This window comes from Taudactylus pleione, unplaced genomic scaffold (genome assembly GCF_031769625.1).
Source record: "Taudactylus pleione unplaced genomic scaffold, aTauple2 ptg000493l, whole genome shotgun sequence".
Taxonomy (NCBI): domain Eukaryota; kingdom Metazoa; phylum Chordata; class Amphibia; order Anura; family Myobatrachidae; genus Taudactylus; species Taudactylus pleione.
Window position 1 is genome coordinate 3,261,051 of NW_028284895.1, and position 25,166 is coordinate 3,286,216.

The 25,166-nt window shown below is 45.2% G+C and overlaps 1 protein-coding gene across 1 annotated transcript in view; it reads left to right on the forward strand.

Moving 5' to 3' along the window:
* Nucleotides 1-25,166, forward strand: part of ADCY8 (adenylate cyclase 8) — a gene marked incomplete at its 3' end in the record, with an annotated part of 277,169 nt that overhangs the window by 163,442 nt on the left and 88,561 nt on the right. The window contains exon 4 of the mRNA XM_088449701.1: nucleotides 9,237-9,348. Coding sequence (XP_088305827.1) covers nucleotides 9,237-9,348 — 112 coding nt within the window. The remainder of the gene's footprint in view (nucleotides 1-9,236; nucleotides 9,349-25,166) is intronic.

A 25,166-nucleotide genomic window follows, 5' to 3' on the forward strand; every position in this document is an offset into this window, starting at 1 on the left:
ACATACATCTAAGACCAAACATGGCCTCAGTCTAGAGAAATAAAGGTAACAATTAAGAGATCACCATTGTCAGTGATCTCACTAGCTAACGATGAATCTCGGAGGCCCAGTCTGGAGAGCAGACATGAAACGAAAAGACATTGATGGTATTCGGGCAACGTCAATGTTCGCTGTATCAAAGGATCAAAGGACCTCATGCAGTTACCTACAGGGACCTATAATCTAATCTGGGAAATCCTCAGATCCAGTGAGTGCTAAATGAGGGGGGGAAAGGGGGGGTTGAGAAGTGAGGTGGGTTGTGGTGGGTAAGGTGGGGAGAATTAATGCAAAATCCAAGATCATACCCCCTATCACTATAACTAGATGTTATTTAGTTCTATGGTGTCATTGAGGCCGTGTGGTGTCAAGGTATTCAATTTAAAAATCCAAAAGGCCTTTTTCCTACAGAGACGTTTAAATCTGTCTCCTTTACGGTTTGTGATTTTGACTTGTTCAATAGCTGTGATGTTCAGTTTTGCTACACCCCCTTCAGGGCAGGAGGAAAAATGTCTGGGGACATTGTGATTGGTGAGGCCCTTCACTAAACTCCGCCTATGTTCAAGAAAACGTGTACTAAGTGCTCGTGTTGTTCGTCCAACATATTGTATTCCACAACCGCATTGTAGGACATAGACCACAAATGTAGATTTGCAGTTTATGAAGCTATCAATACTGAACGCCTCTCCACTAGAGATTGAAATCACCATCATATTCCTATAATTCACATGTTGGCATGTCAAACATCTTGTCGGACCACATTTAAAACAACCTTTCGGTTTAGGTGGTAACCAAGTTATTCCAGACTGGTTCTCATTAGTCTTAGGCCCTGATTCAGAGCCGGTCTTTTTTTTTTTTTAGAACGGCCTCCTGGCCGCTCGCATAGCTGTGGGTGACCACCCACAGCTATAGCGAGCAGCCAGGAAGATGGTCGCGATGGTCAAGACCATCGCGACCATCAGGCTTGCGATGAGACCCTTGTGGTAGGGTCTCATTGCCGCAAGCCCCAGAGAGAGCCTACAAACAGAGCCAAAAGCTCTCCCACTGACATCAAGTGATGTCAGTGGGGCTGCCCCCAGACAGTAGGCGTTCTCATGAGAACGCCTCCATCTGGGCAGCCACCCCCCGGCCCGCCCGCCAAAGGGGGCGTGCTGTCACTCAACATCGACAGCATGCCCCCTTTGGTGCGAGACCCGGAGCGACGGCATGCCTGTCGCTATCCAGGTCTCGCGCATGCGCACGACAGAGCCGGCTCCGTCGTGCGCATGCACTCTGGGCCACCATCGACCTGGTTGCGAGCGCTCAGCACTTGCGACCGAGTCTGAATCAGGCACTTAGTATAATCTTTGACTCCACTGGGTGCCAATTTTTGTTTTAATGTGTTGGAACGTCTGAAAACAACTTTAGTTGTTTCGGACATAGAGGCTGCTAAAAATCTATCCATCTTTAGTAAAGAAGAGTTCTTACTAATAATCTTTTTGATTTCTTTGGCCGATTAATTAAATTGTGTAATAAAAGCCATGGACCTCATGTCTTCCGTACAACTGGACTTATGTGATAGACCCCTAGAAGCACCATGATCATCTCTCAAAGCTAATAATGAATCCCTATCTATCAACTTGACTTGTTCAAGTGCTCTATCCAAAATGACAGATGGATAACCTTGTTGCAAAAAATCACCATACATAGTTTGTGATTAAACATCATATCATTAGAGCAGTTCCTCCGAAGTCGGAGGAACTGTCCCTTTATTTTCCCAACTTTCAAGGTGACAGCTCTTGTAGTTTAAATATTTACTACAGTCAACTTCTTTGATATATGTGTTTAATTTGACACTTTTACTGTGATATCTAAATAGTTGATAGTGTGTTCACTAAACGTGCTAATTTAAATTTTTATTTTTATTTTCTTGCCTTTTTGGGTCCTTCTGCCGTTTATAAAGATTTTCTACCTGACAAACCATTTCCAAGAGTCTCATTTTTTGATTGTATTCTGTGTCAATTTTATTCTGTAGTGGCAAGTTAAGAATAATTTACACATCTTATTTATTAGGCCTTTAGAGGTAGCGCTCCTATTTTGTGTCTTACTGCCTAAAAGTAAGAGCCTAGTAGAAAAAATATATATAATATATTAACAACACACTTCACCAACCAGCAAATCACAGGCCTCAGGTCAATGCAGGCGATTCAAGCCAGAATAACAGCAGTGTAACAGGCTAGTTCAAGAAATTGATAACTAATTAATAATTAGCAATCAAACTGAGCAACAAAGCAGTGTAAAAGAATATACAGTAGCTCATCTATGAAACATGTGCTATAAAAAAATATGTGGAGTGCTTATTTGAAAAAGTAAGAGTCCAAATTTTTATATTTAATAAAAGCACACAAAGTTCACTTTCTCTTTTGTAAGCTTGGCACAATTCAAACTCTTGTATTGCTACATCTCCGAAGACACATAGAGGAATGTTCAGCTACAATCTCGGGCACAGTATGCTGAGCTGGGCGTGGAGGGAGGGGGGGGGGGGGGGGTTGGAGCCGGATAATTGAAGTTGGTCCATTCCCACATCTATGAAACATTGCGGCACAGCAGTAGCAGACAGGATGGCAGTTTAATAAAGTATACATCCATATACGACTATATAGAATGTTTTCATTAATGAAGAACCAATAGCCTAACAGTAAAAGCCTAGCAGAAAATATAATATATTATCTACACACTTATTGAAAGCCTCTAGTTTAGATGCTGCTTGTGTCAGTGAAATAGTAAAAAAAAATTGTGTGTAGTCCCCCCCATAAAAATAACCAGCCCTGGACCTCTGAGCCTCATCTGGTATTGGGAAAACGGTGTGGGGTTCCCCCAATTCTCTAATAACCTGCACTGGGCTGTGTGTCTCCCAGATAAAGGCCCATATTCAATTAGTTTCACACCCTCGATACTTTTCCGCATGCCGGACTTTTCGCCTATATCACGTATTTTAGCCGCGGAAACTTATCGTGCGCATGCCCGCGATTCGCCCTATTCAATTCGAAAAGATGCAAAAACGGAGACACGCGGAGTCAGCACAGGCAAAAAGTGGTGCCTGAATCAGGGAAATCAGCCTGAACCCCCCCAAAAAGATGTGGAAACATTGGGGATCAATGTAGTAGTGCCCGATTAGCCCTAATGAAACTGATTGGGGTACTTAAGTTCGCACAATTGCCTCTAATTAACGTCTTTGCACAAGTGGTGAAGAATGGCATAAAGCATTATTTTTTGGAGAATATTTGTAGTCCTGGCAAATTTGTGGTACTTGAAAATGGGCGTAAGCATGTTTTTTTTTATCCAGTTATCCTTTGGGGGGATGTCCCAAGGGTGCAGAGTGGTTTCCTCTCTTTTGCACCCCAAAATAGCGATTTTGCACTTTTTTTCTCCACCTATTCAGAGGCGAATGTTTTTTGTCTATTACATTGCATTGCGTTTTCGCATACACGAAAAGTGTTTGCAATTGAATACGGAGGTAAGTTTCCGTCTGGCAAAAAGTCGCAATCGGCGATACTTTTTCACAGATTCCGACTTTTTGTGGCTGATTGAATACGGCATAGTAGGAAAAGACACAGCGTGGGGTCCTCCTGCCATACCCTCAAACTGGTCAGCCCAGGCCTGGAATTCCTCGGAAAGTGGCAGTTCCACTTCCCATGGAACTTTTAGCCCAGAGCTCTTCCATGCACCCCCTAGGCTTTGGGTATGTGGGTAGTGGATAATCGCTGGGGGAACAGAGGAATGTCTCAGTTCGATTTGGACGACTCGTAAAGATGTATTGCTTTGAGAGCAGTATTATATGCAAGTCTTGTATATATTTTGCAATCTGCTTGATGTTACAGAATATTGCATCTAGTCTTTCTGAAAATAGGCTATTTTTATAAACATCTGTCGGTTGGTGAAACAGATTGGGATGTAATAGGATAGTGTGTTCTTCTACAATTATTGGAAAATAAAAAAAGCACATAACATAACAGATCTAGTTTTACATATCATGATCACAATTTTCATTAACTCTTTATATTTCCTCTTCCATTTTACTGCAAGAATTTCTAAACTGTAAAAAAAAAAGTTGTGACTTTGCAATATTAACCTTGACAGTGACCGTAAACTGAAACCACTGTTCCGAACGATTATTGGGCCTGATTCACTACCGATCGCAACTGCGATTACTCATGCATCGCAGTGTTCATACCGGCCACTGCGATCGCAAAGTGATTGACAGGAAGTGCCACCTGTGGGAGGGTGATTGGGGGGTGTTGGAGAACGGCAGGCGTTCCTGTGAGCGGCATCGCCACCCTCTCCCCGCCCACAAACGGCAGCAGACTGTCAATCACTGACAGTCTGCTGCCAGTCTCCGTGCGGGATCGCAGACCCGTTCTGCACATGCGCAGAACATGTGATGTGCCTGCGCAGATTCCCGATCAATAAGGCTCACAGTTACCAATTATTGTAACCTATAAATCATTATTAGATGTAATATGCTTCATGCACACTGCCTTTAGTGTCATAACAGAAATAACACACAATGAAATACACCGATCTGTCAGCAGAATTCACTTGCTCTATCTCATTAAAGGCCCCATAATAATTTGTAAATAACATACACGATAAAGGAAAAAATATATATAATTTGTAAACCCTTTTACGAGCACAGGTCTGAAAAATAGCTGACAAATAGGTTGGCAGCTGCAGAAGTAATGAAAGCAGACCACGCTGGTGATTGGCTGGCTGCGAAGGGGGTCTTGGGAGTTCCATGCATTGATCATTTTGTGGCGGACAGCATTAGTGAGTGAATATATTGGTCGTTTTCATCTCTTCCTCCCCCATTTGACTATAAGGGAACAAGAATGAAGAAATAAGAAAAGATTGTATTTCCCATTGAACCAAGACAGACTGAGAGCAAATAATTCATTTTATTTCTATAATAAAATCGACTATTGATAAAAATGATGTCATCACATTGGAATGTACTCCTGCTGGTGTCAGTGATGTTACAGGAGAGAGTGAGGGGGCAAGAGAAGGAGAGGTGGGGAGAAAGTGTTGGGCTGTGGAATAAAGGAGGGATGGGGGGGAAAGAAATGTGGGGGGAAAAATGTCTGGGCGAGAGAGAGGGTGGGGGGAGAATGAGAGAAAATGGAGAGAAGGGTGGAGGAGTGTAGACAGTGAGATAAAGCAAATAGTACTTTCTCTGTCTTTTTGCCTTATAAATGACACACAGGTAACAGTGGTATGGTGGGAGGAGCATTTGATGACGCACAGGTTTCAGTGATGTGGGGGAGGAGCTTGTAATGACAGACAGGTTACAGTGATATGGGGGAGGAGATTGTAATGACAGACATGTTACAGTGATATGGTGGGAGGTGCTTGTAATGACAGACAGGTTACAGTGTTATGGGGAGGAGCTTGTAATGACAGACAGGTTACAGTTGTATGGGGGAGGTGCTTGTAATGACAGACAGGTTAGAGTGATATGTGGGATAGCTTGTAATGACAGACATGTTACAGTGATATGGTGGGAGGTGCTTGTAATGACAGACAGGTTACAGTGATATGGGGGAGGAGCTTGTAATGACAGACATGTTACAGTGATATGGTGGGAGGTGCTTGTAATGACAGACAGGTTACAGTTATATGGGGAGGAGCTTGTAATGACAGACAGGTAACAATGGTATGGTGGGAGGTGCTTGTAATGACAGACAGGTTAGAGTGGTATGGGGGAGGAGCTTGTAATGACAGACATGTTACAGTGATATGGTGGGAGGTGCTTGTAATGACAGACAGGTTACAGTTATATGGGGAGGAGCTTGTAATGACAGACAGGTAACAATGGTATGGTGGGAGGTGCTTGTAATGACAGACAGGTTAGAGTGGTATGGGGGAGGAGCTTGTAATGACAGGTTACAATGATATGGGGAGGTGCTTGTAATGACAGACAGGTTAGAGTGATATGTGGGATAGCTTGTAATGACAGACAGGTAACAGTGGTATGGTGGGAGGTGCTTGTAATGACAGACAGGTTAGAGTGATCTGGGGGAGGTGCTTGTAATGACAGACAGGTTACAGTGATATGGGCGAGGAGCTTGTAATGACATTTAACAGACGTATGGTGGGAGGAGCTTGTAATCACAGACAGGTAACAGACAGTGTTATGGTGGGAGGAGTTTGTAATGACAGATGGGTAACAGTGTTATGGTGGGAGGAGTTTAATGACAGATGGGTAACAGTGTTATGGTGGGAGGAGTTTGTAATGAGAGATGGGTAACAGTGTTATGGTGGGAGGAGTTTGTAATGAGAGATGGGTAACAGTGTTATGGTGGGAGGAGTTTGTAATGACAGATGGGTAACAGTGTTATGGTGGGAGGAGTTTGTAGTGACAGATGGGTAACAGTGTTATGGTGGGAGGAGTTTGTAGTGACAGATGGGTAACAGTGTTATGGTGGGAGGAGCTTGTAATGACAGATGGGTAACAGTGTTATGGTGGGAGGAGCTTGTGCTGCATGGACAGCTCATCTACTTTGTAACCTCTGTTTTGTGTTATTGTTAGTGGTCCTCTCAGCTACACACAGTGAACACGGATATTTTGTGGGCCCAACCAATAGTCATGAGAAGGTGTCCTATCAATGCAGTGTGTAAGGAACTCCTGAGCAGGAAGTGGTCACTGATCTGAAGTCACCTGATAGGATGCATTCTCAAGACCAGTGGTACCGCCCACAATATGGCGGCCTCCTCTGTCTAAGTGAAAGGCACATTTTTAGTTATGCTGTGGCATAATGTACACATATATTTTTTGCTTTGGGAAACCACAGAGTGCATCTATCTGTATATGAATTGAACAACAGAGGCAACCCTGTGCAAACAAATTAATATTAAGGTCCTCACCATTTTATTGCCTAAGGCCCTGATTCAGAGCTGAACGCTCTGAGCAGAACGCTTGCTCTGAATCAGGGCCATCCTATTTAAATGTGGAGCGGCCTTATGGACGCTCGCATAGCTGTGGGTTACCACCCACAGCTTATGCGAGCGTCCATGATGATGGTCGCAATGGTCAAGACCATCGCGACCATCGGGCTTGCGACGAGACCCTTGTGGTAGGGTCTCGCTGCCGCAAGCCCAGGAGTGATTTTGGCTCTATCAGAGCCAAAGTCACTCCCACTGACATCATTACTGATGTCAGTGGGGCTGGACTCAGACGGTAGGCATTCCCATGGGAACGCCTCCGTCTAGCCACCACGCCCCCGGCACGCCCACCAAAGGGCCAAAGGGGGCGTGCTGTCAGTCACCAGTGACAGCACGCCCCCTTTGGTGCGCATTCTCACAACATCGAACTACTTGCGAGCGAACCATTTTCCACACTGGAGAACATGGTATTTTCCTGCTTTGCCACCCTAGTGGTCTCATTATAGTGGACAAGGGGCCCTAAAACTCCGACCCTTTATGCCAAAATATTAATAATGAGTAAATTCAGATGCAATAAACTTTAATAAAATACGTATAAGAATCCCCAAACCATAGTTTACTGTTTTATTAAATACTAATTGTATTGTCTATCATTACCTAGCTTTTGTTTATTTATTGTTTGTTTTGTTTAGGTGAGTCCAACTATAAATAATTTACTATTCAGTAGTTCAATGAATTTATAAGTGTGCCCCTCAGAGGTATCTGGTCTAAAGATATACAGTAAAAAGGTAAACAATGTCTTGATAGACACCAGATGTTAGACAGGCAATAGGTCGACAGAGACAAAAGGTCGACACACTAAATGTCGGCATGTAAGAATGTCAACAGGTACAAATGGTCGCCAGGGTCAACATTTCAACATGAAAATGGTCGACACATGATTTTTTTGTTTGTTTTTTTAGGTTTAGGGTTAGGGCTAAGCTCTTACCGGAGGGTTATGGTTGGGCACTTACCCTAACGGTTAGGGTTAGGCACTTACCCCAACGGTTAGGGTTAGGCACTAGGAGGGAGGGTTGGGGTTAAGCACTTACTGGAGGGTTAGGGTTAGGCACTAGAAGGGACGGTTAGGATCGGGCACCTACCCCGAAGGATAGGGTTAGGCACCAAGGGGAGGGTTAGGGTTAGGGTGAAGATTAGGTTAGAATAAAAAAGTGTGGACAATTTTCATGTCGACCATATGGATGATGGCCTTTTGACTCTGTAGACCATTTGTACATGTTGACCTTCTTACATGTCGACCTTTAGTTTGTCAACCTTTTGTCTCTGTTGACCTTTTGTCCCTGTCGACCTATTGCCTGTCTAACATCTGGTGTCTATCTAGACATTGTCTTCAGTACCTTTTTACTGTAGATCTTTCAATCCATAACCTTCCTCAGAGAAGTACTTATTCTGTCCTTTTGTTCCAGTACCTTTGTATACAATTTTTGGAATTGAATCTACTAAAATTTTAATAATTTTCCATTTTAGTGCTGGGACCAACCCTTCCCTCATCCTTCAACCTGTCATTACAAGCTCCATCCACCATACCACTATTAACTGTCTGTCATGGGAAGCTCCTCCCACCATATCACCGTTGTCAGTCAAGCAGGTTCCTCCAACCATACCACCGTTACCTGTCTGTCCTTACAAGCTTCTCCCGCCATCACACTGTTACCTGTCTGTCCTTACAAGCTCCTCCCACAATAATGCTGTTACATGTCTGTCCTTACAAGCTCCTCCCACAATAATGCTGTTACATGTCTGTCCTTACAAGCTCCTCCCACTGTACCCTGACCATCCTGGTCTATATAATAATGGGCTATGATTTGTCCTGAGGCTGATATGCCCAGTGGAAGCAGGGACGCCTCCATCCCTTGCCCCACTAATGGCTCTCATACTGCGCATGGCAGAGTGGGCCGAGAGATGGGATTAGATATGTCATAAAATAGACACCTATTACAATTTCATCTTTTGCAATAATGCAATCTAATATGCCCCAGGACAAAACTGATTCAAACTTAAGATGTTTGAAATTATTTAAAATCTAGCTGTTGGTACATTCCTACTGGCCAGATGTTCTCATAATCCCAAAATCAACACTAACTACAATATGTTGTTATATTTAAATGAATATCTAGTATTTTACGTATTGAACTCATATTATGAAATGTAGTGAGTTTTTTTAATTTGTACTGAGAAGAAACAATACATTAATATTGATTTATTTTGTATTCTCTTTGCAGCATTCTTTTTGCAGATGTAAAAGGATTCACCAATCTGTCCACCACCTTATCAGCACAAGAGCTAGTCCGAATGTTAAATGAACTCTTTGCAAGGTTCGATCGTCTAGCACATGTGAGTCCAAGATACCCATTATATGATTGTATGCTGATTAGGTGTACATAATATTTTCAGTTGTTTGCTTATTGTTGTACAGATGAGGGATAATGAAAAATTTGGGTAAAATTTGGTATTTTTCTTAGACATTAGCGCAATAACCACTAACCGGGTTGGTCACATCCAGCCAGTGGTTGGGCATTAAATGGCCACAAGGGCAGCCCATATGGTAACGAATAGTGATGGGTTTGTCAGTCATACGGTAACTTCTATTAATACTCTTTGGGAAAGATAGGCAGAGCTAGACTTACGTTGCTCTTTGAGACAAGCAATGGATTGATTTGTAAAACAATTTGCTGTTCAAGAACTCGTAACGAATTCTCGCCGACCATCTCATCCTCCAAATCAACCCATCTCTTTATGTTGGGATTAATATACTAGGTAAGCAGCTGATTTACATTGTAGCATCTGAGAAATAAAGAGGGTCCCATAAAAAGGAGGGGGGGGGCATGTCTTTATCTTCTTCCATTCCCTAGGTTAAAGTAGCTGGATATCAAGCTGCAACTGAGTATTGTCGTTGAAGGATTATAGTAAAGTGAACTGATAGCTTGTAAATATTTGTCTTGAGCCCTCTATGTATCAGTTAGTGTCATAAATGGCCATTAGACCCTATCATAGGCTTTCTCTGCATCCAGAGCTAGCACCAATGGCTTATCTGGTGTGATCAAGTGCCAGATTGGATGGGACAAAGACCACCTGGACTGGACGGACAAATCTGAATAATAATGAGTTTAGACGGTTGGATGAAACATTAGTAAATTTCAGTATTTAGCAGGATGATTGAGCAGAAGTTATGAGTATCTTTGCTCTAGTTGTAAACGGGTTTTAAGGCTTCTCCATTCTAGTCTTGGTGCAAATGTTATAAAGACATAGATTACCCACCTGGGATGGAACTTTTACATTACTTTTGCTAACTGCTTCCTCAATTACCTCTCTACCGACCATATCTGAGGAAGTGGAACCATTTCTGGGCAGTTTAAGCGAGGGGAGATATTTTCGGACAGCAACAAGGGATTTTTTTCCATGTGGATCATTCATTATATAGTCCCGCACAATTGACCTGATTCATGTAGCATGCAAGTCTGTTTCGCTGTCGGATCTTGCTATATACTGCACTGTGCAGGAATCTGAGCAAAACATAGGGCAGATACAGCATGAACAACTATTGGCGATTCTGAGTATCTCTGCTTGTGGCTGAATGGGCATTACTGGCCGATAGCTGGACGTTCCCATGTAGGCTCAGTGTCCTGATTGGTGTGTCGTGGGCATGTAGGCGGAATTGTGTGCTATGAAATGCTGATCTCTTGCATCATGTATACAGCAGGCGCTAATAGTGATGACGGCGACTTCACAATGGATTGGATAGGGGCGTCGTATGTCCACATGGATGTTACCATCTCTGAAGACCGGCGAAGATCCTCCTTTACTTCTGTACACACAATTCATCTCTGAACCAGGCCCAGTATTTTTAAAGAATGTATTTATTTAGGCCGGGTGGTATTGCCGGTTACCCTTTGCATTTTTAGCTGACTGAATTGCTTGTGACACTCTTTCAGCTTTTAGCTCCTTTCCTAGTATTCTATCTGCTTTATTATTTTTTGTTTCATGAAAGGGGAAGCAATCGGGAAGCCGACTGCCTAAATACCGTCAGCCGGCTTCCCGACTGTCTTATCCCGGCATGGGTGAAATGCCGGGCGTCCAGATGTAGACGCCCGCATTTTCCCGACGCCGGGAGACCGGCGCCCGGCATCACGATCGTAGTGATGCCGGGCGCCGCGAGCAGACAGCCGCGGGGGGGGGGAAGGGTTAGGTTTAGGGCTCCCGGGGGGACTTAGGGTTAGGCACCCTTCCGGGAGGGTTAGGCTAGGGGGAGGGAGGGTTAGGGTTAGGCACCCCCGGGGGGGACTTAGGTTTAGGCACTTAGAGGGGGGATTAGGGTTAGGCACTTGGGGAGGAATTAGGGTTAGGCACCCCTAAGGAGGGTTAGGGGGGTTAGGTTAGGTTAGTCTATACTTACCTATCCACGATCGGGATTTCCAGCGCTGTCGGGCTTCCGCTGCTTCGAACTCTGCTCCTGTCGGGCTGCCGCTGACGGGAATGCGGCCGGCGGTATATCATACCCATTCCCATAAAAGTGCTAGTCCAGCCAGCGAAGGGACTTTTCTGTTTTTATTGTTTTCAGAGTGGATATTATTAAGATGACAATTTGGTTGTGAGTTCTTCGTCTAGTCTCTTCTGCTCTTTTTATTTATTTCTTTAAATCCCAATTGACGGTGCCGTTCCTCTCAGGGCCGGATTCTGAACCGCACACAGGCCCTGATTCAGACCCACTCGCTGCCTGAGACAGCTCGCAGGTCTGAAGGGTGTTTGTGTTTTGTTTTTTTCGGTCCAGCCTCTTGGCCGCTTGCTAAGCTGTGGGGTCTCGTCTGCCGCAAGCCCCAGTGAGCTTCGAGAACGCCACCAGCCCCCCCCCCCCCGACCCTACCAAACGGGGCGAGCTGTGGATCAACATCGACAGCCACCCCTTTTGGATGCGAGCGCCGGGGGGGGTTATTTCTTGCTCTCTCCGGGGCTTACGCACGCGCCAAGTGCGCACTGCCCGGCCATCGACCCGCATAGCGCTTGCGAGCGGGTCTGAATCAGGCCCACAGTGTGGTGCTCACAGAGTTAAGTCATTTTTTTTTGCTACTGCGTATGCGCAAAAATCCCTAAAGACTCATTTGGCGCATATGTTGCACTGTGTGTACGCAGTAGTGATTGAAACTCATGGTGTGTAAAATGTAATGGAAATTTGTTTGAATGGGAGTTGGATATTTAGACGTACAGACATTAACAGTCTGGGTGAGTTATGGGAGAGACGTGGGCGTGTCGCAGAACTGGTTGCGAATTCAGGCGCTTAAGCGCTCGCATTAGAGACAATACTCTGACTTAGATTCTGCACTTAGAGCCTGATTCAGAGCCAGACGCTATTTGCGCTCGCTCGTTCAGAAAATAGGGGTGGCTATTCAAATGAACCGTTCGCTCTTGCGGTCTGTTCACGCCTCTAGGTCTGAACGAGCGAACCAAACATGCGGTCGTTTTTTGGAAAACTACGCCACCTGGCCGCTCGCATCCTACATCATGTCCGCTATTTATTAGATTAATCGAGTACATCGACCAGCGTATGAACTGCTCGCTATTCTTGTGGTTGGTTTTTCCTACCGCAATCATGCGAGCAGTTCTGACTATAAAATAACCCAGTGACGTGGTCAATGACGCTGCTGTATTAATTATGCACGCCCATAAAACGCCCGTTTTGACCTTTAAGCACGCCTGTGTTCGGATCTCCACTCCCCTTTTCAAGCACCTTCCCCTGTTACCACCCACATACGCCTCCTCCTGTCACTCAAAATAGCAGGCATTCGCTATTTAGCGAACAAACTATTTTTGGCCGCACTGACTGGTTCGCACATGCGTATTACGATCCGTACGCATGCGCAGTTGGGCAAACATCGCTCGGATCGAACGAGCGGCCGCTTACGAGCAGCTCTGAATCAGGGCCTTAGTATGGAGTCTGGTGCAAGTTTCGGTGGTGTGACCGATGGTTGTGTCTAAAGACCCTCAAAGTGGGCATCTCAGGCGTTATGCATCCATACGGACATTTGTACACCAGAGGAATAGCTGATGCTAGCACTAGCATACAGTCGGTGACGCAACTACAGCAAAACGTGCTAAAGCGGCCGCAGCAACGTGCAATTCCGAGTCAGCCTCTAAGTGTGCACTAGGCATTAGTAGAATGAGGTTATGTACGGAACATGTTTAAGCTCTTTCCAGCGACCGTAGATACATTACTATGCTCCCGCTAAGTCTCTTGTTCTTTATTGTGCTTGTTTAGCTGTCACATTATTGCTGAGTGTCACTGATACTGCTTTGTGGCTGCCGCTGATCCTGTGTCTACGCTTTCAGCAGGTGACTGACTTCTTCTGTGTTACAGTCAATTGACGCTGATGCGCATAATACATTAATCTGCTTGTCGAGGGGAACAACTAGATTTAACCTTGCATGGTAATCGACTGACGCTAAGAGATAAGTGGAAAGCGATCTTCTGCGGGGGACCTCAGGATCATTTCTTATCGCTGGCTAACACAGTTGCACCCTGTGTGAGGGTCGATACGACATATTTTTGGTTACCTGCTATAATTAGTTCATTTTTGGCGTTCTGTAATTAGACTTTTTAAAGTGGTTTATTTTTTTTACCAGAAATTAGCAAAACTATTTGGATAAGACTGTGATGCTATGCGTTTCAGTGATTCGCAGCCAGTGGGTCACATTTATGATGTCCAAAATATATGAGGTACAGAGGACCAGTATTTTTGGTGGCGCTATGCAGCTCATCTCGCCTAATTGCACCTATGTACCAAAGTGCACAGGTTTGCGGAGCATGTTAAATATTAGACGTTTGTATTGGTCGACGCAAAAGGGGGTCTGGTTCAATAGATCGACAATAAAAAAGGTCGATAATGTATAGGTCGACACCAAATGGTCGACAGTCAATATTATTATTATCATTTGTTTATATGGCGCCACAAGTGTTCTGCAGCGCCTTACAAAGTACATAAACAAATAAGTAACCAGCGACTTACAATACAGTACAATTCAATACAAAGTAGGACATGGACATGGATAATAAACATAGCTATATTAGCGACATTTACACCCACATAAGCAGCCGAGTGTTAGTTGCCCTAGTGGGGAGGAAGAGATAAAGTAAAATACAGTAGGGAGAAGCACAAGAGGGTAGAGGGCCCTGCTCGTAAGAGCTTACATTCTAAAAGGGAGGGGCAGACGAACAGGAGTGACACAGATGGGGTAGGCGGGGAGGAAGGAAGATGTAGCAGCGAGTTAGGATGAGAGCTGGAAGGCTTTAATGAAGTAGTGGGTCTTAAGAGCTTGTTCGAATGATTGTAGAGAGGTACAGAGTCTGATGGGGAGAGGGAGGGAGTTCCAAAGGTGGGGAGCAGCGCGGGCAAAATCTTGGAGGCGGGAGTGGGATGAAGTAATCAATTGGTTTGAAAGGCAGCGTGTATTAAGTGAACAAAGAGGGCGGACAGAAGAGTGAAGGGAGAGGAGATCAGAGATATAAATGGGAGAGGAATGGGTGAGGGCTTTGTAAGTGAGTGTAAGGACCTTGAATTGTTTTCTGAAAGGGAAGGGGAGCCAGTGGAGGGCTTGTAGGAGAGGGGAGGCAGATGTAGAGCGTTTGGAGAGGAAGATGAGCCGAGCAGCAGCATGGAGAGGAGAGAGATGGGATTTGGGGAGGCCAGATAGGAGGAGGTTACGGTAGTCCAATCTGGAGATGACCAGTGAATGTATGAGGGTTTTATTGGCATCCTGGGTGAGAAAGGGTCTGATCTTGGAAATATTCTTGATATGGAAACGACAGGACTGTGAGAGGTTCTGGATATGTGGTTTGAAGGTGAGGGATGAGTCCAGGATGACTCCAAGACAGCGCACTTTGGGACTAGATGAGATATTTATGCCATCTATTGATAAAGAAATAGTGGGACATGATGTTATGCGGGAGGGTGGGAAGATGATCAGCTCAGTCTTAGACATATTAATTTTAAGAAATCCTTGGGACATCCTGGAAGAAATGGTAGAGAGACAGTTGGAGATATGAGTTAGTAGAGAGGGGGAAAGACCAGGTGAGGAAAGATAGGTCTGAGTATCATCGGCATAGAGATGATAATGGAGGTCAAAAGAACAGGTGAGTTTACCTAGAGAGGACGTATAGAGAGAGAATAGGAGAGGTCCTAGAACAGAACCTTGGTGAACACTTACTGTAAGAGGCTGTGGGGGGGAGGAGGTGTCATTAGAGGAAACAGAGAAAGAACGGTCAAAAAGGTAGAAGGACAGCCAGGAGAGGGCAGTGTCACGTAGACCAAGGGAGTGAAGCATATGCAGCAGGAGAGGGTGGTCCACAGTGTCAACAGCAGCAGAGAGGTCAAGGAGAATGAGCAGAGAGTAGTGGCCCTTGGACTTGGCAGCAAGGAGGTCATTGCTGACTTTCATGAGGGCAGTTTCAGTGGAGAGAACAGAGGCCAGAATGAAAGGGGTCAAGTAGGGAGTGGGAGGAAAAAAATGTGGTGAGGCAATAGGGACAGAAGGTCGACAGGTACAAAAGGGCGACACACAAAAGGTCGATACTGTATGGATGTATGTTGACAGGGTCAATAGGTTGACACAAAAATGGGTGACACATGATTTTTTTTTTTGTTTTCAACCCTAATCTTCACCCTAAACTTAACCCTCCTCTTGGTGCCTAAACCTAACCAGCCCTTCTAGTGCCTAAACTTAACCATTGGTGTAAGTGCCTAACCCTTAAAGTCCCTTCTAGTGTTTAAACTAACTATCGAGGTAAGTGCCTAAACCAAACCGTCCCTTCTAGTTCCTAAGCCTAACCATTGGGGTAAGTGCTTAAACCTAACTGTCCCTTCTAGTTCCTAAATCTGGTCCTTAACCCTAAAAAAAAAGTCATGCCTGCTCCGGGATTCTGGCTGGTGCTGGGATTCCAGCACTGGCATTTTGAGCACCAGCATCTCGACTGCCTGGATTTAAACTACATCCCAGATAGCTAGGTATCATACCTCCCAACATAACCCTCTCCAGGAGGGACACAATGCTCTGGTCCTGGACTTCCCTGGTAAGAGCTGGGGCTGCAGCGCAGTTCAAAATTGAATAGGGGAGTCACACCAAATGTCATGTCACACACTGCCAAATATCACTGGCTGGGACTCACTGGCAGTTGGTGTGACTCCCCTGTTTGAATTTGGAACTGTGGTGCAGCCCCCGCCACCAATCATAAATTACCAGGGAAGTCCAGGAACAGAGCATTGTGTCCCTCCTGGAGAGGGTCATTTATGGGAGGTATGAGATATTACTATGTATTTGAAGACCCCATAGCAAAAGTATGATACTTCGTCTTATTGAAGTAGTTAGAGTGTCTGTTTCTCCCTGCATTGCCTAGTTGGAGACAAGTCAGTCTGTACGCCTCCTGTTATCTTACACTGTCACATAATACTGGGCCTGATTCAGCAAGGAACGCAGATGAGAATTCGCACACACTCCACCGATTGTTGCGTACCGGCCGCCTTCGATTGGGTAGCGATCGCAGTGAGCACACAGTCTCATCTCTCATTGATTGACAGGAAGTGACCTTTTGGGGGTGGTGACAGGGGGTGGTGGGGTGAACGCAGGCGTGCCAGTACGTTCGTACGGCGATCCAGGGGCATGCATAAATTAGCCACTGGTATGGAATATGCAGCCTGATCTCTCACTGCGTGCAGGAAGTTTAGCAGTTTGTGAGTGAGGTCAGGTTAACCACAACTGTGCGTATGTGTCCGATGGTTCTCGATGTTACCGATGTTTTCGCAGTATTACTAGTTGTGACGTATGTGAGTACAGAGAAGGGGGCGGCTTTATGTCGTGCTGGGCGTCGGAGTATTGTACTGCGGCGGCATTGCTATCCTATTCATTAGCATCATTTCGCAGTGGCCTGGGGCGTGCGCGTGGAGCATTGCATTCCGTGCTGAATCAGGCCCACTATGCACAAAGTGTAACTAACACAATTACTAATTAAATATAGCACTGGGGGGTGTTATAGACACAGGTCTCCAGCCCTTTTCTCCATGCTGTCTGGGAGATCAATGCACTGGGCCGTAAAATGACAATATTTATGAGAAACAAAGATTGCTTCATGGATACATGTTACAATAAATATCCTCCTGACCTTTTATACTGTATGTTTAAAAAGAAAATACAGTAAGGTATGCAAAATTCCTGCCAGTAAGTGGAAAAGTTTGTAATGTAAGAAGCTGTCCACTTTTTTGGTCATCAAACATACTACCTCCTCCCCTCCCATCCCCATACACATGCAAAACAAAAATGTTTCGGATTAAAGCTTACTCAGGCTGGCCGCTTGCGAGCCCAGAAGACTGCGTACATCCATTCAGTCTATGAGCTAGCCACTCCCAGAAAACGGGGCGGCCACTCCCCGTTTCTGGGAACGCCGGCCAACCCTGCCCCTTAAATGCCTCTGACTGTCAATCATGCAGAGGCATTCAAGGGCTAGCGTGCATGTTAGCAGGACCCATACTGCACACTCTCAGAATGGGTCCTGCGCATGCGCCGATTCCCGGTAATTGTGCACTGCTGCATTAGCCCCTCTGTTGCAGAGTAAGTGCAAAATTTATTATTGCTACAGAAAGCCTGAAACACATCCATTGTAAAGTAGTCCCGCACAGGGTGGCCAACACAAGAGCAGGGCCCGTGCAAGGTTTATCTGCTCCATAGGCAAAACTTCAGCCTATTGCCCCCAATTACCACCAATACACACTTCCAAGCCCCTCAGGTGAAAGTGCGTCTTAGAAGTTCCACAGCTGCTGCCTTCATTAAGTACATAATAGATGTCTATTTCAGGGACATCCTTAATTTTGTGGTAGGCAGACTCAGTGGCGCCCCCTAGATTCCGGCACCCTAGGTAGCTGCCTAATGGTAGAGTCGGCCCTGAGATCTGCCATTCATTGTAGGTATACAGGCAAGAAGGTACAATGTACAGGCAAACCTAACATTCCCACACTAATATATGCTGCCTTCCATGAATTACTCCATGAACACATTTTTGTCCTTTAAATAAAAGAAAGGATCAAATTTCCCTTGACACCGGACTTACTAACAGGTTTCCTCAGTATATTGCATAATCCAGCACACGTTTCTTTCGGATGAGTAGGTTATTAATTACAACAGCCTTTTCCATGACCTTGAGACACGATTTTTCCATCTACTCTGTTAAAGTCTCCAAGCAAAGTCTATTTTTGTGCAGCCGCGAATACATTTAGAAATCGAGCAAATTATATTATGTCCTTTCACCAGGACATAGAGTCAGACAGTCAGCCATCATAACATGACCGGCCTCCAGCGGCTGGCTGTTATGTCCTGAAGTATTAGAGATAGAACAGATCTTGGAAATGTAATGAAAACCAATGACCTGTGTAAAGCAAGATCTATTTTGAATATGTTTTTTTTTTCTAATCTGAATTTCTTTGATGAATATTTAATGAAGATATCCACTTAATTGCTTTAATTATATACAATCAATAAGATGAGATAGAAACATTTATTCATTGTTCTGTTCCATTATGGCTGATGTTTTAAACTTTCCAGTTTCTCTGCAGTGATAACTGTTTTCCAGAGAGCTGAAACATTGTTGCAACAATGTAAACTATAGACTTGTCCGGCATCTGTTTATAATCTATTATATAATGCCACAATGGCCCGCCCCCTCCCATCTCTCACTGGCTGCCTGCTAAATACAGCCACAGCGTCACTTCTCCCCCAGCCAGGGATGTCAGCGCCTGCATCCAGAATGCCCCCCACACGCACACTTGTATCCCCACTCACTTTGACGACACTACGGTACCCCCACCCTCACCCTGACTACAAGGATAGGGGGACAGAGATGAGAGGGGAAGGAGGAGGTCAGAGATGAAAGAGAGGGGGGGCAGGGATGAAATAGAGGGGGAAGGGGTACAGAGCTGAAAAGTGAAATGGACAGAGGGAGGAGGAGCAGAGATGAGAGACACAGATGGGGAAGGGGGCTGGGCAGAGGTGGGAATATGGGGGAAAGCATCTGTCAGTGCTTGGAGCCGACACCCACACTGTCCCCCATGGGGATCATGAGGCTGGAGAGACATGAGTCTGGAGATACACAGGGGGGAATGAGGCTGGAGAGACAGGGGGGCATGAGTCTGGAGATACACAGGGGGAATGAGGCTGGAGAGACAGGGGGGCATGAGTCTGGGAATACACAGGGACAATGAGGCTGGAGAGACAGGGGGCATGAGACTGGAGAGACATGAGTCTGGAGATACACAGGGGGAATGAGGCTGGAGAGACGGGGGCCATGAGACTGGAGATACAAAGGGGGAAAGAGGCTGGAGAGACAGGGGGCATGAGACTGGAGATACACAGGGGGAAAGAGGCTGGAGAGACACAGAGGCTTGAAGTTATAGATAGCATTGAAGTATTGGGTTGGAGAGACACAAAGGCGATGAGGATACAGTATATAGTGGCTGCACTATTTAGCAACTGGGTCAAAAATACTAGTTATTATAAAAATGTTATTCAGTGCTACCCAATCATTATTTTCAGTGACTTGCAATGGGAAGTTGGGCGTAACTGAAAGGTTAGCATCTGGGCGGACTCATCAGGGCCAGTCTGAAACTGGTTTCTGTCTGCTGTGGGAATTGCTCCCCTTATCACCTCTGAGTGCTGCACTGACATGAGGATAGCGCAGTGTCCCCCGTCAGCAGGACCTTTAAAGAGCTCCCTACTCTGTGACCACCAACACCAAGGAAAGACATTTGAAGCCCCAGAATGATGTAATGATGTACTTGTGAGCCAGATTCCTAGGGCTCCAAAATTAGGCATTGAGAGTGAAAATGTCCCCTTCATCCCTGGGCAGGAAGTGGTGCAACCGAGTAAGTGAGGAGAGGGGAGTGTGTTCCTCCCTAAAAACCTTTGCTATGCCCCCAACTCAAATGGCACTGCTCTACTTACCAGAGTCGGTGGTGGAACTCGCGTTTGCAAAACAAAATAAAACTTGCCCTATAATTCCCTCTAGAATATATTCTACGTTCTCATTAACTGCATCTGCAAATAATATTTTTCTAACAAAAGGCAAATTTAGCGCAGATTATCATTTGACCTTAAGAAGTGAAAGCTGAACTTCTAATAGACAAAATCAATGTTTCAATCACTCCGCTTCATGTTTGTCTAGTTTAGTTTCCATATTCTGAGCTAATTGGTATTTTAACATACAGTGGAATGACATTTAGATAAGCCTGTCATTTACCTCAGCCTGAATCTGCAATGATGGTTTAATGTAGGTTATTTTGCAACCTTAATATCTTTACTATTCAGATGATATTCTGGAGGCGAGAAATTAAATAATTGTATTGAGTGCTGAGCTCAGGCATTCGTTCAACACTTTTTCAGAGTTGATTTTTTTATATCTATACGGTAATACAGTGACGTAACTTCATCCCAGGTGCCCGGAGGCAAGATAAATTTTGGTCCCCCCCCCTCCAAATTAAAATTTACCCCCCTCCCAGTTTCTGCCGCCCCCTATGCAGTCCCTTTTATACAATGCCTCCAGTAGTGGTCCCCCTATGCAGTGCCAACAGCAGAAGTTCCCCTAGTAATGGTCCCCCTATGCAGTGCCTCTAGTAGTGTTTCCCCTATGCAGCACCACCAGTAGTGGTCCCCCTATGCAGTGCCCCCAGTAGTAAGGCCCCTGTAGTGCCCCCAATAGTAAGGCCCCTGTAGTGCCCCCATATGATGCCCCCAGTAGTAATGCCGCTGTAGTGCTCCCATATGATTACTCCATTATTAAGCCCCCTGTAGTGCCCCTAGTAGTAAGCCCACTGTAATGCCCACAGTAGGAAGCCCCCAGTATTAAGCCCCCTGTAGTGCCCCCAGTAGTATGCCCCCTATAGTGCCCCCAGTAGTAAGCCCCGTGTAAGGCTCCCATTAGTAAGCCCCCTATAATACCCCCAGTAGTAAGCCCCCTGTAATGCCCCCAGTAGTAAGCCCCTTGTAGTGACCCCAGTAGTAAGCCCCCTGTAATGCCCCCAGTATTAAGCCCCCTGTAGGTCCCCCAGTAGGAAGCCCCCTGTAATGTACCCAGTATTAAGCCCCCTGTAGTGCCCCCAGTATTAAGCCCCCTGTAGTGCCCCCAGTATTAAGCCCCCTGTAGTGCCCCCAGTATTGAGCCCCCTGTAATGCCCCCAGTATGGTGCCCCCTGTAGTGCCCCCAGTATTAAGCCCCATGTAGTGCCCCCAGTATTGTGCCCCGTGTAGTGCCCCCAGTATTGTGCCACCTGTAATGCCCCCAGTATTGTGCCCCCTGTAATGCCTCCAGTATTAAGCCCCCTGTAGTGCCCCCAGTATTGTGCCCCCTGTAGTGCCCCCAGTATTAAGCCCCCTGTAATGCCCCCAGTATTAAGCCCCCTGTAGTGCCCCCAGTATTGTGCCCCCTGTAATGCCCCCAGTATTAAGCCTCCTGTAGTGCCCCCAGTATGGTGCCCCCTGTAATGCCCCCAGTATTAAGCCCCCTGTAATGCCCCCAGTATTAAGCCCCCTGTAGTGCCCCCAGTATGTGCCCTCCCCCCCACACACACACACACACACATATACAAAAAAAAAAAACTTACCTTCAACCCCGCTCCAGTGCTGCTGCCGTCCGGTGCCCGCTCTTCGGAACTATGAGAGTGACGTCATGACGTCACTCCCATAGTGCACTGCTGAGTTCTGGCTGCTGCTGGCACCAGGGGGGGGGGAGAGAAGGTACACTCGCACCCCTTGCATCCCTCCGTAGTTACGCCATTGGAGGTGGAGAGCCAATCAGCGGCGCTCCTTCTCCATGCATCCTCAGCAGTGGCCGGATGACAATGGAGCCAGGTGCCCCCTTCAGGGCTGGCGCCCGGCGTCAAATTACTCCATTGTCTCCGGGAGTTCCGCCACTGCGGTAATGGATAGAATACTTTGAGAATGTAACTATCACAAACAGAACCAGAAGTTCGGCATTGATGGAACAAAGCCTGGACTGCATCTGATCTCTAGGGGTAAATTTACTAAAGGTCGATTTGATGGTCGCTTTGAAATGTGATTTAGCTCACCTCAAACCGACTGAAATCGCATTGTGACAACCCCGTTTTTTTTCCAGATTTACTAATGGTCGATTTGTTTTGAGATTTGCAAAACAAATTCGATTTGATTCGGTTTTGAACAGTGATTTGCTGTTCGATTTGACATGTTCATGTACAAATCGAACATGTAAAAAATTGCGTAGGGTCTCCCTGTACTCCCTGTCCAACCAACACTGGGCTATGGGAACCAGTGCTGGTTCTGGAATTACAGGGAAAAATTTGCGTAGGGTCTCCCTGTAATTCACAGAACCAGCCCTGGACCCTTCTCTAGCGGCAGACTGATGCCACAGCCAGGGGAGCCCTATCACCGAACCCCCCAGCCGCAGCATCAGCCCTGACCGCTAGTCAGCCCAGGCCAGGGATCCCTGGGGAGTTGGAGACCCCTCCAATAAAGGCTGATAGCCTGGGGCTATCCCTGCCACCCCTGGGCGGTGGGTGGCAGGTTGTGTTAATGTAGTGTAAAAAAAGAATATGTTTAACATTGTCTTTACAGTAGAACTGAAGGTCCCAGCAAGCCTCCCCCGCATGCTGGTACTTGGAGAACCACAAATACCAGCATGTGGGGCATTAGGGGCTCACTGGGACCTGTAGTTCACCTGTAAAGAAATGTTAGGCAGTCACAACAGAAACCCCCGCAGCCGGGGTGGCCGGTGACGCGATTCATGATGAATCGCGTCATCATGACCTCGGTAATCTCGGCATTGTGTAGCGGGGGTGGGCCAAAATGAAGTGATTGCCTGCCATGCCCACAAATGCCAGGTAATATGTCTGGCCATGCCCCCTTTGCCAGCAACGCCCCCCTGCTATGCCGACCTGGCTGCTCCCTCCCGGAAAGGGCAGCCAGAATGTTGGCAAGCATGATATTAATATTACTAGAAATCCCTTTGTCCTTCGGCTGCAGTACGAGGCCCTTAATTACCGCTGGAGATATCTGCAATCAGTGCACCCCTTACTAAACGTTGTAGCGCAGAGTTGCTTCCTATGTAGTAGAGTCAGCTGTCCGTATTTATTGATGGGAACGATTATCTTGATATATTGACAACTTTTGGTTCGTTTTTGAGTACAAATTAGGCAACTGTTAACAAAAATGCTGATTCCAATTTTTTTCTATCTAATTTTCCAGATACTGGATATCTTATATTTAGCTTTGTCTAGGGGACGACGTAGATGAAATCCTTCTATTGCTCCATGTTAATAATACCCTTTATTAAAAATATATGTATTTTTAATCATTTTCATTAATGCACGGGTTCCACACTGGATCCTGTGATTGCTACCGCCGCCCCCAGAATCTGCCTACGCGAGCTGCATAGCCGGCACAAGTTAATCAGAGAGATTTCGGTGTGATATTATTTCTGCCTGGGGAACTTCGCTGACTGTGTTACCCACATCTGTCACCGACGTGTCTGTGTATACTGTCAGGGTGACATTATGTAACATAGGAAGTGATTCATGCTTATGCATATTAGCGAGTCCTTTATTCTGCTTGGAATCTGCTGTAGTTGCACATTTATCCAAGTGGTGCTGTGCTTATTAGCAAACTCCCGAGCTGTTCCTCTCCTATTTTGACACCTGTCTTCTGACAAGTTATTCCTATAGACACTTCTTCCTGTCGTTTACATGACATAAAAGTGACATAACTTACATCCACATGTCATCCTGTGCACACAGATTTGTATACAATTATGCATGATTTTTTTGTCTTTAGCTGCTTAAGAATTGTGAAAGTCTCCTGTGCATGGAAAATCGTGTTTTTCATCTGTAAATCGCAGACAAAAAAAAAAAAAACCAGGTCGGTCAACAAGAGTTCTATCACTTTGGAATGCAAATACTTCAGCGAAAGAGATTATTTACATTTTTTAAAAATTAATAATAGCAATTAGTAGCCCAACTGCTGACTAATTCCTGGCCCCTTAGGGTTCTGCTGGAAAATTATGCAAACGACTGCGATTGCAATGCCACCGCAGAACAACGTAAAGACGCCCACTTCTCTTTATTCGCCAATAAAACAGGCGAAACCGCACATAAATAGGCTTAAGATGTCAAAAAACATCAAATAAAATAAGTGTGACCTTGTCAAATAAAGACCAACTCAGTCAGAAAAGTTTTAATGTACAAAAAAAGGTATTTTTTTTATTAACTTCTGATAATGAAAAATATAAATTTTAATGTGTTTTCTTTTTTTTTCGGTTAATTGCCTGAAAATTACTCTCCTGTCAAATACAAATGGCATCTGACAAGCTAAAAAGGCAAAAAGAAAAAGCAATGTATTTTTATGGCCTTATTAATGAAGCTTTTCTAATTATGATCCTGTGAAATATGTGTTTTCCGCAAAACAAATAATTATACTAATGGTTTTGTTCACATTGTGTATCTTTTTAGTCAATTTGTTTGTATTGTCAAGTCTGACTTTGCCTGCGGTCTTCAGCGTTTGCCGAGAAATATATCACTTGTCTCTCCGCAGTCGCATCATTAACCTGATCAGTCACAGCTGAAATGAATTCATCACTGTACTGGTTGTAGTCATTGACTTGTTCCTGTTCTACAAAGGTTATCATATATTGGTCTTGGAGAAATATCATTTCGTTATGAACATTGTGACCTACAAAAGTTCAGTGTTGTGTTTTAGATTGGGAATATAGGACCATAGCGTCCTCTGCTGCTAAAAACTCTTGGTTGAGAATTTGGTCATGGATTAACCGAAACATTATACTGTACTGTAGAATTGTTGGTTCATGAGTTTGTGACTTCATTGTAGAGATGTGCACGGACCCACGTTTTTTGGTTTTGGTTTTATCTTTGTGTTTTTGGTTTTGCAAAAACACCCTCAAGTGTTTTGGTCTTGGTTTTGGATTCAGATAAAAATCGATTAAAAAGATACAATTAGATTAAAAACAGCTAAAATGTCCAAAACCCGAATTCAGTTTTTAAATCCGAGTTCTGAACCAGGACACAAAAATGAATCCGAACCTTGAATCGGCTCTAATTTGATCCCCTAAATTTAGGTGTGTTCGGATTTCAGAAATCCGG